Source organism: Cyprinodon tularosa, unplaced genomic scaffold, assembly GCF_016077235.1.
Source record: "Cyprinodon tularosa strain WSP-4 unplaced genomic scaffold, ASM1607723v1 ctg98, whole genome shotgun sequence".
Classification (NCBI taxonomy): domain Eukaryota; kingdom Metazoa; phylum Chordata; class Actinopteri; order Cyprinodontiformes; family Cyprinodontidae; genus Cyprinodon; species Cyprinodon tularosa.
In genome coordinates, this window is record NW_024039762.1 from 3,349,104 (window position 1) to 3,363,542 (window position 14,439).

Genomic DNA, 14,439 nt, shown 5'->3' on the forward strand with positions numbered 1-14,439 from the left:
AGGAATGCACACCTCCAAAGTATAGTATAAACTCTATACTAAGTCTCAGGGTTAACCTCTCAAAACCCACCATTTTAAAGCATTTACAAATAATACCTCAGAATGCATAAAAATTACACTGGTAAAATGTTTCCATGTTAGACATCGTTGGAAAGCTAAGCTTCGCCACAATTCAACAACCAAGTTCATTTTATGGACATAGCAAGCTCCAAAGCACAATTAACACAGATATAGCAGCATGTCAAAATGTACCATGACAAGGCAGCCACAACAAGCAAGCATGGCTTTATTACCGCTGTTCAAAAGATACCTTTTTTCGGGAATAAGAAAAAAAACAACTTTAAGCCATGTTTGAATTGATGCAGCTTGGGCTTGATGCAGCTTGGGTGTTTTACTCACCCAATTTTCATGTATATATACATATATATCAGAAATTAGAAGGTGTTAGCTTTGAAATAATGTATCACACATGTAACTTGGGCTTACAGTTCTTAAGTTATTTGCTTTTCCATTTGGCTATGCAAAATAGGCGAGAATTTCCCAAAATGAGGTGGATGTATTAATATGAGTTTTGTCAGGCAGTTGCTTAAATTAAAACATATTTGTCACCTTGAGAAAAAGAAGTCTTATCATTTTATTGTCAATACAAATGGGGGTGATGAGGAGGAAAATATGAAAGTAGCAGTTTAAAAAGAGCTTAAGTCAGGGGAATGGGAGTTTTGCTTGTATGCTGAAAATGTTTGGTGTTTGTCAGTTCTACTGGCTTGCACTAGTGTGTCTCATAGTTTGTGTTCACTCACCCTTTATTTAAAAAAACAGCACTGGATAAGCTAGCTTTAAGATCAGACTTTCTTTCATCAAAATTATCTATTTTTTTTACTTAAATTTATATAAATATTGCTGCCATATCAATTGTAGTAGATGAGAAGAGCATCAAGATTCAAATGTGATACGTTCAATAAAAAAAGTAAAAATTGCTAAAGAGTATGCTGTTGTTTTACGCCCAAAAAGGTTGCTTTGAAGAAGTTGAAAAGTGGTAGACCTATGAAGCTTAAATCTTTCAATTAAACATGAAATCTTGCTTTCAAATGCCTGATCTTAAATGTATAACACTATGTCAACGTTTTATTAATTATTTTTTGTACAAAAATATACTAGACAATGAAAAGGGTGATGCTCTCATTGAATGTCACTGCTTCATTTGGATGTAGGACAGTGGGTGGCACCATATGTCTGCTTTATACTGTACCATATTATAAACAGCTAAATTAATATCTAATGTTCAGCTTTTTTGAAGTTTCACATGTACTTGGTTGGTCTAAAATAACTTGTGTAGTAAAATAATTTAAATAATTAACAAAACTTCACAATAACTATGTTCAAGGGAAAGCTTTTGAATTTATTGTACATATCTGGAATATTCAATTTACTTAAATGTATAGAATATTATACACTAAATTGCCAAAAGTATTTGCTCACCCATCCAAATTATTGGAATCAGGTGTTCCAATCACTTCCATGGCCACAGGTGTATAAATTCAAGCACCTAGGCATGCAGACTGTTTTTACAAACATTTGTGAAAGAATGGGTCGCTCTCAGGAGCTCAGTGAATTCCAGCGTGGAACTGTGATAGGATGCCACCTGTGCAACAAATCCAGTCGTGAAATTTCCTCGCTCCTAAATATTCCACAGTCAACTGTCAGCTGTATTATAAGAAAATGGAAGTGTTTGGGAACGACAGCAACTCAGCCACGAAGTGGTAGGCCACGTAAACTGACGGAGCGGGGTCAGCGGATGCTGACGCGCATAGTGCGAAGAGGTCGCCAACTTTCTGCAGAGTCAATCACTACAGACCTCCAAACTTCATGTGGCCTTCAGATTAGCTCAAGAACAGTGCGCAGAGAGCTTCATGGAATGGGTTTCCATGGTCGAGCAGCTGCATCCAAGCCATACATCACCAAGTGCAATGCAAAGCGTCGGATGCGGTGGTGTAAAGCACGCCGCCACTGGACTCTAGAGCAGTGGAGACGCGTTCTCTGGAGTGACGAATCGCGCTTCTCCATCTGGCAATCTGATGGACGGGTCTGGGTTTGGCGGTTGCCAGGAGAACGGTACTTGTCTGACTGCATTGTGCCAAGTGTAAAGTTTGGTGGAGGGGGGATTATGGTGTGGGGTTGTTTTTCAGGAGCTGGGCTTGGCCCCTTAGTTCCAGTGAAAGGAACTCTGAATGCTTCAGCATACCAAGACATTTTGGACAATTCCATGCTCCCAACTTTGTGGGAACAGTTTGGAGCTGGCCCCTTCCTCTTCCAACATGACTGTGCACCAGTGCACAAAGCAAGGTCCATAAAGACATGGATGACAGAGTCTGGTGTGGATGAACTTGACTGGCCTGCACAGAGTCCTGACCTCAACCCGATAGAACACCTTTGGGATGAATTAGAGCGGAGACTGAGAGCCAGGCCTTCTCGTCCAACATCAGTGTGCGACCTCACAAATGCGCTTCTGGAAGAATGGTCAAAAATTCCCATAAACACACTCCTAAACCTTGTGGACAGCCTTCCCAGAAGAGTTGAAGCTGTTCTAGCTGCAAAGGGTGGACCGACGTCATATTGAACCCTATGGATTAGGAACGGGATGTCACTTAAGCTCATATGTGAGTCAAGGCAGGTGAGCAAATACTTTTGGCAATATAGTGTATATATATATGTCATTCTGTGATGAGTAATGCTTTTTAATTAACAATTCAAAAAATTCAAAGCAGTTGGCATTTATCATCCCACCATGGTCTTCAGAGAAAGTAATTTTCTGAAAAAGACTAAAATAACTTCCTTTCTACATGCAGGGCGAATTAGGGTAAATTATAAAGGTCTATGACAGGAAAATTACTAAAAACCTTAGTGAGGCTTTTTTGAGAGGACTGCTTGGAAAAACCTCTTCCTTTACAAAACAAAACTAAAAATAAAGAAATGGTTTGGTTTATACTTATATTTACATTCAAGTCACTATAATATTTCTGGACCCAAAGAAACAGCCATAATCTGTAGCAAAACAAAAGCAAAGCAAATCGCTATCAGTATCTTAATACTGATCGTGTTTAAAACTAAATACCAGACATATATAAGACTGTTGAATAACAGAGTCCTGGCACAGGAGGAACTCTAAAACATATGGCTTAAAAATAATCAAGCTGCTGCAATGGCCCAGGCACAGTCGAACCTTAACCTAATAAAAATTTTGTGGTGGGGTCTGACAGCTCTTTGTAGATGAATGGCAGCAAGTCTGAAAGAGCTGAATCATTGCTGTTCATGCCAAACTTCATCCACAAGAGTGCAAGAGAATGACAAGGTCACATTGCAAACAATTGCTTAGTTAGAGCAGCTAATGGTTGTTCTACAAAGAAGACATGTTTAGACATGTTCTATGCTTGGATGCAGTTTGATCTAATAAAACCTAAAGAAAGAAAAAATGTACTGCATAAACATTTTGTAACTGTCCTATGTGTCCTGTAGCCTGTGTATGAGATTCAAAAATGAAAAAAAAAAAAACCTTTCAACTATATAACTACCTTGAAAAGCATTCCCCATATGATGTCATAAGGGGAAATATGCTGTCTAGAGTGGTCTGCAGCAGCCCATCGGTCAAGCTATGACCTTCATCTAATGTATTATGCTGTGCTCCTAGTGCTATCTTTATCTTTTTTAAGTTTCAAATCTAGAATAGAGTAAAAAATAAACTATTAAAATCTTGCCTTTATTGAATTTTTATATTAAAAGCTGTTCTGTTTAGAAATACTAAACCTGTACAAAAAAATAGTTTGGAATTGGGTCTTATTCTGAGGCTTAAGAGCTTTTCCCATACTGTACTTTGCAACAGATTCAAAGTGAAAAACAGACACAGAAATGCCCACAGAGAAACGTGTCACTGAAATGATTCTCAGCAAATGGTGCTAAGAGCAAGAGGGAGTATAGCTAGACTTTACCTCTGAATATCTTATGAAATACAAAAGATACACAGACTGACATATGATGATATGGAAGTGATTCTCAACTGTGGAGTATTGCTAAGGGAGATTTTTGACAGACACTAAGGAGTGACTAAGCTATGATGTTTCTTTACACTGGCATGAATTTGTAAAATCAGTTAAAGTGAACTGAGATTAACTCTTATGCAAGGATGAGTGTTAGGAAAGATCTTATCTGTCCTTCCAGCGTTGTCATGTCATGTATTGTCTCAAGACTGTCGACTTCATGTTTTCTCTGAATTTACTGTTTAAATTGGCTGTAACTTTTCTAACAATCTTCTCAATACATCTCAGAGGTTAAAACCAGGTTTTAGAGTCACACTAGCTTATTATAATAGTAGGTTGATAAAGAGAAAATCCCATTGGACAACATAATTCGGAAGCAGATGGGAAAAAAACAGTTATCCATTCGATGAATACAGAAGGAAAAGAAAAACACTTAATATGTCAATCACAGTGGACTGTTTTATTAAGAATTACCCTTATTCTCATTTGCAAATTTATTTGACTTGAGGGGACGAAGCAAATGAGTCCCTCCACAGGGACTAGCCACACTCTTTAAATGTTAGTACACAATGCTCCTTTTGGAAAAAAAAGCCTCAGAGTGATTCCCCCACTGAGAGATGAGCAAATTCAGGTCGTAAATAAAGCGGGATGCGAGTCCAATAACTTGAGGCTATGCACAAATTTAAAAAGCAAGTGCACTTGGGAATACCACGCTGTAATAGAAACGATGCCGGCACAAAGACTTGAAATTAAACTATGAAGAGAATAAAAAAAAAATACATTCTCTGTTCTACTTTCTGTCTCATGAATTTTCTATATACGACTGACTGTGCTATCCAGAACAGCTGTACCGCTTATTTCTTCTACCCTGGAGCAGCAGCTGTAAGTTACAGCAGGCGAAGAAAGACAAAAATACAAGGAAGCGGACATGCCATCTCTCATACCTGTGTACTCCAAGTGAAAACCAGCAGCAGACACGCTGATGTCAGACTGGAAGGTCAAGTACAGGTTGTTGGATGTACTGTTCAGCAATTGGGGGATTGTTGTACCTGCATTATGAAATACAGATAATGCATTTACACATTCAACTTTGTACAAAGTGATTACTTTTAAAAAGCAAGCAATAGTTTTTATACAATATCAATAGCACAGTATCAATGAAGACTTTTACAAAGCAATAGCATTCAGAATACTTTAAGAATGACACATCATCAATTTTCTGGATTTTAGAGCCTATCATGGTTTAATGTTACATTTCAGCTGCACTAAAATGCAACTTATTTCAGTTCCTGTGATTGAAGTATGTTTTAATGAGATGCCAGAGAGGGTGCTGGACGTTCTCTGGTAAGATGGCATTTCAGGAATTGTTTCCTTTCCCCTACTGGTTAGAGGAGGCAGCTGTCTATCAGGATTGGATTGTTGCCTTTAACTGGTTTTGGAAGTCGGTGCTCCGATCAAGGAATAATGTCCTGCCTAAGCTGAATGAATTCTAGCGGTCAGTGGGAAAACCACTGGGATTGAAACAATAGAAGAGAATAAAAAAATCCTTCTTATGTCCAAATGCATAAAGAAGACGTCCCTGTAAATAAGGTGAAGGTCACAGACCTTTACAGCAACAGAATGCTCACTTTAAGGGCTACAATGAAAAAAGAAAAGAAAAAAAAACTGATTGAACATTTTTTTTCTTTATAAAATAGCTGATACCAACGGAGCACCACTCAATACTATTCATCAGGAGCCTGGTCATGGCGCTAATATGTTTGGTGATATACTCTAAACTAGAGGTAAAAAATTACTTAAAACAGGAGTATACTTTAAGATTGTTTAAAACTCCTCCTGATAAAAATCTGTTGTTGGACCAAGTGTTTAAAACTCCATAATCACAACATCTTTTCTCTTAAAGTTAGCATGTCTATCTGTGAAATAAACAGGATAGGCTTGCCATTAAAGCAGGCTACATTTCTAACTAGTAAACCTTTATTTAAAAAAAATATTTTAAAAATCCTCATGAAATTGCTACTATTTTATTTTTATTGTTTTACCTTTTAATATTTTACTGTAAATAAACTTGCACATTCTATTGTTCAGCTGGGTTCCTAAAATACCAAATTTTAATTTGAGTATTCCTCACCACCTTTGAGAAATATTTATTTCAAAAAGGACCACAACTATGAAAAATATTGAATGTGGAATTAAAAAAATGTTGGAAATTTATGTTCATTCAAAAAAGTACTTACGTTTAGCCTTGCTAACATCAGGGATATCTTATTCGTTATCAGAGGCATGTCTTTGGAAATTTGCAAGCTGATTTTGACATGGAGTGTAGAGATAATAATGGTTATCAGCTCAAGCCAGGCTAAAACTGATTTCTGATTTAACCTTTTCAATCCGTATTTCAGATCTGCTTTGTTGGAACTTTACCAGAGAGCTGTTTTACTATTCAAAGAGGTTTGTTCTAAATGAGATATTCACCCTTTTAAAATTTTTGACAGCTCATCTCATAAAACTGATAATGTAGCAGAAATCATTTTGCTACACCATTCCCTCCTACATTAGGATTTAGCTTATGAAATAATGGGATAGCCTGTTTCTTGTTAGTTACCATGTGGCAAGTGCAAAATTTTCATTAATGCAAGCCCAGTGGCAATGCTAAATCTTTGAAATTCCTGACTAAACTGGGGCTCATATAATGGAGATTTCTGCTGCAAAGACAGCCTTGCAGGAGGGAGAAAGATTTTTTTCCCTCTCTCTTGACTTCTTAAACTTGATTTTATACAGCCTTCTCAAAGGACATACCAAATGTCATCAGCCCCATCACCACATCTGTCTCTCTGTCTGCTGCTATAGTTTTGTGACATCCGATTGAAATTCAACAGGGAGCTGACAAATAAAACTTTTCTATATGAGATTTACCCGAGTAGCTCCCAAGCCTTGGAGCGTTGCCATCTACGCCATCAAAAAAGTCCAATGAATCCCAGTTATGTTCAGTGGCAAAGGTCACAACCTGAATCTAAATAGAAAATAAAGCAGACCAAGTTCAGCTTAAAGGTCAGCTAAATGGGCTAAAAACATTGCTACTATATATATATATATATATATATATATATATATATATATATATATATATATATATATATATATATATATATATATATATATATATATATATATATATATATATATAGATATATATATATATATATATATATAGATATATAGATATATAGATATATATATATATATATATATATATATAGATATATAGATAGATAGATAGATAGATAGATAGATAGATAGATAGATAGATAGATAGATAGATAAGATAGATAATGATAAAGATTAATGAAAAAAAAATATGTTTGACGCTCCCACCTGTATACCTGCCCCCTCAGGAACAGATATTCTCCAAGCACAGTTCAGATAATTTGAGTATGTCTCAGGGTATCCAGGAGAGAGGATGGTGCCTCGACGTTCAGTTAACACTCCACCACAGGGAACTTTAAAAAGGATAATGTATTGGGAAAGAGTTAAAACACAACAAGTGATGAGTCAGTCGTGATCACAGTGACATAATAGAAATTGTTTGGGAGTGACAGTGCCAACAAAGGTATCTACATTTTAAATGTTATTATTCAATATTAGTACATAAAACCCCAATGTACTTTTTAGGGATTTTTGGTGGTGGCCAACAGCGAAAGGAAAATTATAGTTTCAATATTTTCAAGACAAACAGCTAGAAAAATGCCTTCATGCCTTTATCTTTAATACTTTATCTAGCTACATTTCTCTGTTATTACAAAAGTTGGGTGGGGATGTCTACCAGTTATTCAAAATGTAGTCCTATCTCTAGAGAGAGAAAAAAAACCACCAAAGCACATACTATAGCTACAAATGTTTGCTAATTCTTCTATGCAATTTTAGCAATAAAACAGCAGACTTCTAATGGCATTGGAGCCCAGATCCGCGAATTGCCTCACGGATATTATTTTTCTCAGAAATTAAGAGTCCAGCTTAATCTAAAATGACTTAATCTATGAATGGCATTCTTGCACTCATGGTTTTCCCTCCAAATTAAATTCTTAAATTCAAATCCATAAACTGTGGGCATGGTGGTGCCTAGAAAAAATTAGCCAATCCAATTTGCCTACTGTGAAAAGTGGATTGGCTACTTGTTTGTCAATCAAACATTTTTCGCTCCTGCCACCGTGACATTATTTACATTGGCTCCAAGCGTAACTCATGTAACTCCTGTTCTGCTAGCGGTGTCATGTTCTTTGAACTTATGACTGGCTTAAATACTCATTTCATTCACCTTTCTAACTCTGCCCGGTTGCTCATTACCTCTAATCCACCTGCCCCGGCCTATATTTAAAGGTATAATGGACAATCTTGTACAGTATTTCTGTGAGAATAATCTAAATAAGTGGTTCTCTTAATTGCTGATCATTCTGGTGAAAGGCCATCCTAGATGCTTGTCCCGCTATCCTGGTCTGCGCATGCTCACTCTCAGGCGTATATCTGTGGTGAGCTACGGGTTCAAACAGTCATTGAACCTCGCCTTTCTCAACACAGTTCTTTGAAAATGGCGGAGAGTCGTAAGAAAAACAGTGTCTATAAAGTGTATAAGAAGAAAAGAAAGGCCTCACAGGAGGCAGATATTTCTTGGAATGCTTTGCATGGAGAGTTCTCCTCACAAAGCATTATGGGATTTGCTGTCACAGCTGCCCGCTGTCGACTACCCAACAGCAGTGACTAATAGGAAAGATGGAGCAGGCACAGCACAGTGGAGGAGGAGTTACATGAACAATGGTTAGCAAAAAGCAGTGATCATCTGTCTCAATGGTATGTTAACTTAGTTCGCTTTAAAGTCCATTTTATATTCCCCGCTCTATATACTGTAGTGATTGAGGGATTTAGGGGATAGAGCTAATGCTCGGGCACAGTAAACTTGTAAGAGCTATGAGAACAGCAACTTTTAAACAGAGCGTGCACAAGTAGAAATGGGCTCATGCATGGTCTTGCACAAGTTTAATAGATTTCCCTATCGAGAGCGGGTACAGGGTTGTGCATGTGCATTTTCTTTTAAGTGGAGAGGGCGGGTCTTTTAAGAAATTCACGAAAATCCTCCACAATACCTTTAAGGGGCTTGTATCCAGTCATCAGGGCCGGATTATTCCTGTTCTCTCTAGCCAGTGGTGAGAGTGTTTTTTATCATACTGACCTGTTCTGCCTCTCAACCACTGAGCCTGCCTGTTTCCATCTGAACGGTTTACCTGAACTGCCTTTGGGCTGCTGGACCCCTGAGCCTGCCTGCTCCTGTTATGATAGGTTTGCCTGACCTGGCTTCGGTCTCCTGGACCTCTGAGCCTGCCCTTTTCTGTTCTGATCTGTTTACCTGATCTGACTTCGGACTCCTGGACCTCTTAGCCTGCCTGTTCCTGTTTTGGTCTGTTTGCCTGTCCTGACTTGGGACCCGTGCATGTTCTACCGGGCTACAGCATCTGAGCGGCGCCCGCCGCATCTTGTATGCAGCCACCGGCTGGATCCTACGTCATTGGCTCAAGTTCATAATCTTTCTCCGTTACATTTTCGTGGTCACTAACCTGTATTGTCCTTTGTCCAGTTTCCTTTGTCAGACCCCCTACCCGCTGCTACCACAGATCCGTTTGTTTTTAATAAACGCCTTTTGAGTAATTCCACTGTCTGTCTTGCATGAATACTGGGTGCTTCTGGTCTGAATCGTGACAAGCGTTCCGCCATTCCGAAGCATGAAAAAGTACTCCTATGTTTGTTTGCTGTTGCAGCTTTTTTTTTTTAGCTATTTGTTCATTCTTTGTCTAAACTGAGAGTCAATGACCGAAAAGAATCCTGACAAACCTAAAAGAAAAAGAAAGTCATTTTTTGGCGTAGTTGAAAGAGGAGAGAAAGTAGGAAAGAACAGAGCCAGCTAATGACTGTATGTTTAGGAGCTTTTTTCAGATATGTCATGTTCTGAAGGAGCAAAAGGGAATGAAAACGGATCCTTTGGTAGCAAAACTTCTGCTAGACAGGTAAATTACGATTAATTCTGCAGTAACTACTCTAATTATTTCAAATAACACCAACAAATTGTAAATATAACTTCCAGCGATAACGCCAACAGGGAGACCTCTTATTCTTATGGTGATTTCCTGCTGACTAGTAGGATCCTGGCACTTTTGTGCCTCTTTAGGTGAAATACAAAATCACCGGCAAAACGGGAATTTCGAATACCGATCAGAAGTATGTTAAAGTTTCTTTTTACATTCTTTTTACATTGGTCCATTGAGTTTCTGTTATTACATCATGTTCTACTCACCCATATGGGTTTTGTGTCATTTGGAGCTGTTCCGAAGATATTCGGTTTTGTTATATCCAGGTAACGTCTTCCTATGGGCAAAGAGTTGAAGGCACAGACTAAACTATTCATAATTTATTCTTTATGGTACGCCAGCATTCATAATATGTTGGCGAATCACTGTCCCCCAGACATTCGTAGTTATATTTTTTATATTTATATTTTTTAAAGTAAAGCGGAGTGTGTATGACGTCATCCGGACGCACCGGCTACCATTCATTCATCCTGTCCCCTGAACTGCTGCTAGTTTTACTCACATGCCTGGAAGATGTCTAGTGCTACTATAAAGATGATCTCTCTCTCTAAATGGAATTGAACGATTCAGATTAGCTAGCCGTATTAATAGAAGGCGTAGAGCGTAGCCGCCTGCGGCCCGGGCTGCCTGTCATAACTCCAGTGTGGCGAGCAGATGACGTCATACACACTCTGCTTTGTTTTAAAATAGTATAAATGGTGTTCCCTTCAACGAATTTGTGTATGCAGTTCTGCCATAGTTTTTTCAGCTTATGTAAAAAGGGTTGAGCAGTCCTCCATTTGATGATCAAAACTATATTGTTTTGTGACTAAACCTTCCTTTAAATGTCTCTACTGCTCTGAGCCTCAGCTATCTGCTGCTTCCTTTGGTCTTCATATGCTTTTTTTTCTCTAATGATCTCTTAAATAACCTCTAAGGCCTTTAATGAACAGCTGTGTGTATACCGAGATAAAAAATACTCTAGGGTAACCTGGATTCACTAATTAGGTGACTTCTAATGGCAGCTTCTTACTCTGGATTTTATTTAAGGGGACCAGCGTAGTTGAACATAACAATTTTATCAGTAGAAAAACACAGTATGTATTTCTTTTACTTCAACATTATGGGAAAGAATCATCCTAACACTGCAATATGTTTGTGTATTATATAACACCTCAACAAAATAAACTAAATTTGGGGATTGTAATGTACATATATACACGACTATAAAGGGGTTGTTCCTGCTTTGAGAAAGTACAACAGTAAGTCATTGGTGGTTCAAATAAAAATGTTTTTTAAACTTTACTCTGCCAAAGGCCAAGTAAACTATTACTTTTAACCACTTTTGTGTGTGACTTGTTCCTATCGGTGCCACCGGTAGCGTTTTTTGACACGGTGCTGCTGACATACACTAGTTTGACAGTGTGACATTTGAGCATGTGTAAAAAACTAAATAATAAAACAGTGGCTAACTGACAACAGCAGCTACAGTATTTTTCACAGCTTTTTTCCAGACAGGTGTCAAGTGTCCTTCTGTTCAGTTAAAATAGTGCCAAGCTTGACGAGACTTTTCTTTCCTTAAGGGTTGTTTGCAAGGCCTTTGTTTTTCCATTTAGATGAGATCTGCATTTTTCACCTTAGCATATATTTGGGTAGTTTTAGATAGAAAAAACAAGGAAAAAACAGTATATCAAGTCCATAATTAAACCAACACAATAAATGGAGCCAAAGCCTATATCTTAATTTTTCCCATTGCTTAAGGGTTTTAAGTATCCATATCCTTGGTAACCATGTCCAACTAGGTTTACAAACGGTTGTATTCAGCTTTTGTGGAACCGACAGCATAGGTATTGTTCAAATGAAACCTTTATCAGTGCTGCGAAATATGTTGCTTCACACAAGGAGTTGAATTGTGAAGAACATTATAGGACTATAGAGTTCTGCTCTCTATGAGCAAATACGATATTGATAGAATAAAAGGAGTAATGGAAAAAAGGACGATGTGTAAACAAAAGAGAAACACTAGGCATAACAAACGGAAGAAATATTTATCTGCTAAAGAAAAGTTTCGATTTCAAGTATTTGTTAACATATATATCAATATTTTATTGGTTATTTCTATTCCCCTAAAAAAAACGATTAGAAATCAGCACCACGGTGACTACTTTGTTCTTATTCTTTGTGAAGCAGGGAAGAAAATCACTTCAGGGTTAAATCTACAGCAGTCAGGCAGTGAGGAATTCATACTTTCATATTATAACCATCACTATATTAACTTCTTGCGAAGGGATATTGACGTGTATTTAATGCTGAATTTCATTAACTCCAGGATCACATTACAACTGAAGAATGGCATTCCCCTTTCTTTTAACACTGTATCACAGTGATAGCTGAATAATAAAATAATACTTACTTCTGTAGATTTTACTTTTATTGTTTAGAATTAAATATGCAATAAAATCAACCACTAAGGGACTTAATATGAATAATATTAATAACAACTTTTATTTTTGATTCATTGTCAAAGAAGGCAAGACCTTATTATTGTTCTGCAAGGTTAGTGGGATATAGTGGGATTTAATATTCAATAAAATTGCTAATTATAACTGGATGGTGTTATTTTTTTGTATGGAGAATGCTGTGGCTTTTAAAAAATTTGAGAGGATGATCCTACTTTCGGACAACCGATTAAAACAAGAAGGAAAAGATATAAAAAATGTAGATTTACCTCAAAAGATTTAGAGGAAACGAGCCATAGCCCAGTTATTATCAAGAATAAACCAGGTGTAGCTGCTTAGTCAAGTATCATTTTCTTCATTTATTTGTATAACTTTCAAAATACGTCAAATATTATGTGTCATCAGGAGCAGTGCTCTGGCATGGCCTTCCTCCACTCCCCCAGCCTGAGACACTTTAATTGGTCTTAGGAGGCTGTTTCAGAACAAGACTCAGTGGTTTAAAAACAAGCACTGTTGGATACTGTTTACCCTTTGACACCTTCGAACAAGTGTTTCAGGCAACTGTGAACTCAATGGTGTGGGCACACAGAGGATGAAACCCAGAGATGTGTAAGCCTATATAAAATGGACAGTGATGACTTACTTTAAACTTGCTAATTATTTTGTATGCTTATAGGATGCTGATGCCACTAGTCTGTGTCTAAAAATACTTTTGTAACCACTTCTCCCTTTTAGGGAAAATATCAACATCAAGACAGAAGCTTACATTAAAAAATAATAACAGTATCTAAAAACATTTCATTCACTTTTGTTTGACATAAAAAGATTCAAACATAAAATTCAATTTTCTTTTATGAAATATAGTTTGAGCATTATGAATCCTCTAAGGTGAAGAAAGTGTAATTCGTCAAAATTGTTGTTGAAATTCCCCTCTAATCTAATAGTTTTGTTTTCGTGAAATCGAAAGCAAACCTATGCTGCGTTATGAGCCAGGTCAGTCAAAGCAGGGTGAGGAAATGCAAATTTGCCGTTTGAAACAATGCCTGATGCTGTCATATCCAATAAAGACTGCTTGGGTAATTTAGTATAGTGTGTTTTTTTTTTTTCCACAAGTGCCTATAAGATTTAAATCCATTATTCTGAATGAGTACACTGTCGCTGAGGGAGATACTGCAGCCAGATTCAATCTTGAAATAAAAATCACTGTGTTTGAAATGAAACTGCGCGTGCCATGGCTATTCCCTCACTGCTTGGCAGGACACTCCAATGAACTCTCAGTTGAAATCTCCTGCACTTACCGCCTTGGATTATTTGCTTGCTGGCATGGGGCCGTATTTCAATAGCTTTCGTCTCACTTCATCATAGCTATGCATCTTTTCAAAGCAGCTGTGTGGGTTTCATCGTGAGAATCAGAGCATGTCTTTCTAACTGCACATCTTTGAAAAAACAGCATGTACAGTGAGAAAAGAACTACATCTAGAGTAAGAATATGATGAGTGCTCACCTATGGGCTGACTTCTTTTTGCATAGATCACTCAAGGCCGACTAGTCAAGCGACTGTGTAAATGGGATATTAGCCTCTCAGGTGTAGGCAACTTCACATAAACTGATGTTTGGTTCTACTAACCTAGAGCTTGGAGAATTTTACTGCTTTAGCTAATATTTTTTGACAAAGCTTAAAAAAGGCTTATTTTCTGTGCATAAGGCCATATCAAACTTCCAATGGTTAAACAAACTCCTCTTTAGTAGTCACAAAATATAAGGGCTGGGACACATTTTCTAGTAACAGATAAACCCCCACTGATTTCTTAAACATGTCTTTTCTATGGTGGCCGACAA

General features: G+C 37.4%; 1 protein-coding gene across 3 annotated transcripts in view; it reads right to left on the reverse strand.

Annotated features, from left to right (window-relative positions):
• The window catches only part of LOC119777104 (CUB and sushi domain-containing protein 3-like), a 319,759-nt gene that overhangs the window by 127,491 nt on the left and 177,829 nt on the right, over nucleotides 1-14,439 (reverse strand). For all 3 annotated transcript variants that reach the window (XM_038275900.1, XM_038275898.1, XM_038275899.1), the window contains exons 35-37: nucleotides 7,404-7,528; nucleotides 6,945-7,041; nucleotides 4,976-5,080 (exon numbers count right to left, since the gene is read on the reverse strand). In XM_038275900.1, the coding sequence (XP_038131828.1) occupies nucleotides 4,976-5,080; nucleotides 6,945-7,041; nucleotides 7,404-7,528 (327 nt within the window). The remainder of the gene's footprint in view (nucleotides 1-4,975; nucleotides 5,081-6,944; nucleotides 7,042-7,403; nucleotides 7,529-14,439) is intronic.